This window comes from Morone saxatilis, unplaced genomic scaffold (genome assembly GCF_004916995.1).
Source record: "Morone saxatilis isolate NCDOM2014 unplaced genomic scaffold, NCSU_SB_2.0 Contig18, whole genome shotgun sequence".
Taxonomy (NCBI): Eukaryota; Metazoa; Chordata; class Actinopteri; family Moronidae; genus Morone; species Morone saxatilis.
Genome location: NW_023339740.1, coordinates 24,322,636 through 24,325,243, shown reverse-complemented (window position 1 = coordinate 24,325,243; position 2,608 = coordinate 24,322,636). Strand labels below are relative to the sequence as shown.

At 41.7% G+C, this 2,608-nt stretch overlaps 1 protein-coding gene across 1 annotated transcript in view; it reads left to right on the top strand.

Moving 5' to 3' along the window:
* Window positions 1–2,608, top strand: part of cpne1 (copine I) — a gene marked incomplete in the record, with an annotated part of 14,525 nt that overhangs the window by 11,684 nt on the left and 233 nt on the right. Inside the window, 8 exon segments of the mRNA XM_035661370.1 lie at window positions 319–402; window positions 680–769; window positions 851–949; window positions 1,035–1,121; window positions 1,358–1,417; window positions 1,630–1,763; window positions 2,271–2,325; window positions 2,536–2,590. Of these exon segments, the coding sequence (XP_035517263.1) occupies window positions 319–402; window positions 680–769; window positions 851–949; window positions 1,035–1,121; window positions 1,358–1,417; window positions 1,630–1,763; window positions 2,271–2,325; window positions 2,536–2,590 (664 nt within the window).

Sequence of the window (2,608 nt, the reverse complement as noted above, 5' to 3'; positions counted from 1 at the left end):
TGGTGGAAACCGGGAGACTTGTACAGGTTACCTTGTGTTAGTTTAGTTTAGTTTGCTGTTAAAGCACAGTTATGTTGTAACTGTACCTTTATTTTCTCCATCTGAAGTCACATGCATACTTGTAGAAAGCAGATTAGAAACCTGGTTACCTGTATAGAAAGCCAGCAAGCACCCCCAGCTGGGGAAGTGCCCTACCCCAATTACAGAAAGTTATTTGTTTACATTTCAGAAATAAAAATCAGGAGAAATAAGACTGTAAACCGGTTACTTAAGTACATGTAAATGCATGTAATAAAATGTTGTATTTTCTCTCTTCAGGATACGTTTGGGAAGTCTGATCCGTTCCTGGAGTTTTTCAAAAAAGGAGATGATGGAAAGTGGCAGCTGGTCCACAGAACAGAGGTACACACACACGTTTATACACACACAAATAAATAGGAAGTATAAGTGATTTTGGATTTAGAGGAACTATTGTTGCTTATTTAGTCGTGAATATTTAATGTTATAGGGAAATGATTAAGATTTGAAACCACTTTCAAGGCCTTAAACTATAATTAATAAATCTAATTAAAGAACACACAGAGGGTGATGTCACTGTGAAGAAGATGATGGTGAACATTATGGTAATGATGAAGGTTTGTGTGTGTGTGTGTGTGTGTGTGTGTGTGTGTGTGTGTAGGTGGTGAAGAACAATCTGAGTCCCACCTGGAAGACGTTTACAGTTCCTCTACAGACGTTCTGCGGCAGCGACCTCGAGAGACCGCTGAAGGTTCCACCAATCAGAATCCAGCCTCAGTCATAATGATCAATACAATCTTCATCAGTCACATACAATCTCCTTCTCCTGCAGGTGGATTGCTCTGATCATGACAGTGATGGATCTCATGATCTGATTGGTTCTTTCACCACTAAAGTCTCTGAGCTGCAGAAAGGAGGACACGGTTCACCGGTGAGCTCACTAATACTAAATCAGTCTTGTCTATTGGCTGATCAGAGGTCATTAGGTCATTAAACTGGCTGTTTTGCCCCCCCAGGTGGAGTTTGAGTGCATCCATCCTGAGAAACAAAAGAAAAAGAAAAGCTACAAGAACTCTGGAGTCGTCTCCGTAAAGAGCTGCCAGGTAGGAACCACATTACCCTCAAGAACCTCATATAGGGGCTAATTTTGTTAGCAGGTCACAGGGGATTAATAATACAAGTTTAAAGAAAAACACAGGTCGAACTTGAACCCGGACTGCTGAATATATGGGTTGCCAGCTCTACAGACCGAGCTAACCGGGCGCTTGACTTCAACGTTTTTTTAATATACACATATATAAGTAAGTGATTCTAACACTGTGTCTCTGTGTGTTTGCAGCTGATGGCTCAGTACTCCTTCCTGGACTATGTGATGGGCGGCTGCCAGATCAACTTCACTGTATGTCAACAACAATGAACACATTTGAAATACTTTATATTAAGTCACCAGTCTGTAGGCCTTCAGTTATTAATCATCATCTCTTAACTGATGTGTTAAAAACAATGAATGAACAGGCTGATTAACGTGTAAACAATGTATTTCAACAATGAATGAATGAATGTTTGTAGGTGTGGATTCATGACTGAATGAATGTTGTGTGAACACTGTAGGTGGGGATCGACTTCACCGGCTCTAATGGTGACCCTCGCTCGCCCAACTCTCTCCACTACATGAGTCCAGACGGGCTGAACCAGTACCTGTCTGCTCTGTGGTCTGTGGGTCAGGTGGTCCAGGACTACGACACGTTAGTACACACTCGCGCACTCGTACACTGTCGAAATACACACCAAACCAAGTCCCAGGCCCAACTCTGAACCATGTAACCTATATCTAAACCCTAAACTTACACTGTGATCCCTACACACTGAATGATATAACATTAACCCTAGTTTCTACACCGTAAACACTACACATCATACACCTTAAACCCTAATCCTAAACCCTTCTACCTCAACCCTTCCCCTCCATCTTAGCCCTACACCCTACAAGCTAAACCCTTTATTCATCACCATAAAACTTTAACCCTACAATTTGAATCATAAACCCTACTCAAACACTCTACCCCCAAGTTCCTACATCTCAAATCATACACCCGAAATTCCGCAACCTAATTCCTACAGCGTTCATCCTAAACCCTACACGCTAATCCCTAAATCTCACAGCCTGATGAATAAACTCTGAATCCTATTAGAGAGCAGGAGAATTATTTATGTGACCGTAACTATGGTTGTTTTTTGTTTTCCTGTTTCAGTGATAAACTCTTCCCAGCGTTTGGGTTTGGAGCCAAACTGCCTCCAGACTACCAGGTCAGCTCTCTAACCAACCAATCACAACACAGCACTCTATGTAGAACAAGTGTGACATCATATTTCGCCCCGCTCAGAGTCTGTGTTGTAAAATTATAATTTTGTGATTCAGTTGAATTAAATGATGCTTCTCTAAGCTTCTCTAAGCAGCCAATCAGAGTAAAACTTAGATTGTCAGGTTTATTGAACTGTTGTTTGTTGATCTCACAGGTTGCACACCACGAGTTCGCTCTCAACTTCAACCCCAATAATCCCTTCTGCCAAGGTACACACACACACACAC